This window comes from Phascolarctos cinereus, unplaced genomic scaffold, assembly GCF_003287225.1.
Source record: "Phascolarctos cinereus isolate Bilbo 61053 unplaced genomic scaffold, phaCin_HiC Scaffold_9;HRSCAF=440, whole genome shotgun sequence".
Classification (NCBI taxonomy): Eukaryota; Metazoa; Chordata; class Mammalia; order Diprotodontia; family Phascolarctidae; genus Phascolarctos; species Phascolarctos cinereus.
In genome coordinates this window covers 250,915,743-250,918,157 of record NW_027556402.1, presented here as the reverse complement: position 1 = coordinate 250,918,157, position 2,415 = coordinate 250,915,743, and the positions used below count along the sequence as shown (strand labels likewise).

Here is a 2,415-nt window from a genome sequence, read left to right as displayed (position 1 = left end):
GTAACAAAGAAAGCCAAGATAATTAATTACTTGATGATGGTGGGTCTATAGAGTAGATGAATCTCATTACATACTTTGCTTTCTACACTTGGGATAACAGCCTTGTGCCCCTTCTATGGCTACGTAAGGCATTACCCATTGTAAAAATGTTTTTTCACCAAAACCACTTTGTCCCTTTGGGAAAAGCTCTGCCTTCATGTAGTGGTTAGCCTACAAATAGCGACCATGTGGTGTTTTAGGGATTCACCTATAGATTTTAAACCTCACACAATTGGGATGTAATATCAACTCACATTTACATGGAACCTTAAGATATATAAAGTGCTTCTGTCACAACAACCTTGTGAGGTGAGTTGGACAAAGATCGTTATCTCCCCTCTCTTCTGTCTGTCTTGCATTGGTTGCATGTGCTACCATTCTCCTTGTCAGTTAGGGCTACCTCCAGTCCTGGTCTATAGCTGGCTGCTGGACCCAGATGGCTCCTGAGGAGAAAGTGAGGCTGGTGCCTTTGCACAGCCCTACCTCACTTAAATCCAATTCATTTGCACGTCATGGCATCCCCTCCCTAATGTCATGGTCCTCTTCTAGAACAAAGGACAAACAAGACTCATTTCCAATGCCTCACTCACCCCACAGATTCAATCTATTGCCAAATCTATTTCATTTCTACCATGACAAAGTCTCTCATACCTCTCTTCTTCTCTCCATCCACATACCTATCACCCTAATGTAGGCACTAGGAGAGGAATAATACTAATATTGTTTTAAGGTTTTTTTTAGTAGGTTCTAATTGTTATTATAACTTTGGCTGCATAATAGTCTTTTATACTGCACCCATCAGAAGGATTTTGATGCAATGGAATTTGGTTCTATCTTTCCTAGTTCCCCATTAGCACAGAGCCAGTTACCTTTCAGAAGACACAAGTCGTCTCTGTAATCTCCTCATGGCTGACTTCATCTCTTGGTTTCTTAAAGTATAAATCAGGGGATTCAAGAGAGGGGAGATGGCAGTGAAGGTGACAGAGATGACCCTGTCAGAGGGAAGGGCAGTGAAGGGCCTAGCATATACATAGATGCAAGGCACAAAATGCAAGGTGACCACAGTGATGTGAGAGGAGCAGGTGGAGATGGCTTTCCTCCTGCCCTCTCCTGTATGAGACCTCAACATCACCATGATGCCTGTGTAGGACACAATGAGTAGAAAAGAACCAAAGTGTGGTGAGGAGACCATTGTTGGAGATCATAAGGAGCTGTAGCACAAAGGTATCAGTGCTGGCGAGTTTGAGGACTTGGGGGACATCACAATAAAAACTGTCAATGATATTGGGCCCGGAGAAAGGGAGTGGGAGCAACAGAGAGATCTGTACTATGGAGTGTATGAAGCCCCCCACCCAGGAGGCTACCAGGAGCCCAAAGCACCTTCCTTTACTCATGAGGGTCACATAGTGAAGGGGCTTTGAGATGGCCAAGTAACGATCAAAAGCCATTACAGAGAGAGTGAAAATATCAACCCCACCAAGGAGGTGGAAGAAGAACATCTGTGTCATGCAACCATTGAAAGAAATGGTCCTTCTTTCAGCTAAAAGATCTAGCAAAACCTTTGGAGAAGTGATGGAGGAGAAGCAGATGTCCACAATGGATAGATTTCGGAGCAGGAAGTACATAGGTGTGTGGAGGCGAGACTCACAGGTCACAGTGAGCATGGTAAGAAGATTTCCCAGCAGAGTTGTTACATACACCAGAAATAATAAAAGAAATAAGATGATGCTCAGCCTTGGAGACTGGGTGAGCCCTATAAAAACAAATTCCTTCACCCTGGTGTGATTTCCCTGCTCCATTAACTTGTGTTTCCTCTTCCTTGGCCACCTGGAGGAAAGAAGATGTAATGTTATAACTAGGGAGAGTATGGCACACCCCAGCTGGTGACAGAATGTTGTGGCAAGGCAGTATGCATAATCCTTTCTTCTTACCCAACTTTGTGACGTCCCCATGTCCTTGTGTAAACAAGTGATTTTAAGCTACTCTCCTCTGTGACTATCCTCACCAGCTGTTTTTATTTATACAATCTTTTATCTGCTTATGAAGTCAGACACCAGTGGCCAGATACTTACAGGTGATTGGGCAGTCTCCCTACTCCTTATTCCTGATGTGAGAACAGAAATAGGACTGGTCCTCTATCTTTATTAAAAAAATCCATGCCAATTATGGAAGGATGACCTCCTCTACTATGGAGGAAGCAAGGACCCAGGAATGCCAATATATTGAGGCAGTATCTTGTTCAGCAGGTCCTGGATGTACTGACTTTAAGTCTCTCTTTGGGAAGGGAATAAGCATTAATGTAGCACCTACTATACGCCAGGTACTGTGCTAAGTGCTTTACAAATATAATTTTATTTAATCTTCACAATAATCCTG

The 2,415-nt window shown here is 43.3% G+C and overlaps 1 protein-coding gene across 1 annotated transcript; it reads right to left on the bottom strand.

The window, feature by feature from the left end:
* Nucleotides 1–904: 904 nt before the first annotated feature.
* Nucleotides 905–1,838, bottom strand: LOC110200781 (olfactory receptor 4D9-like). The gene is given in 2 exon segments (XM_020976182.1): nucleotides 905–1,204; nucleotides 1,206–1,838. Coding segments are annotated over 2 exon segments (933 nt in total).
* Between the last annotated feature and the right edge of the window lie 577 nt (nucleotides 1,839–2,415).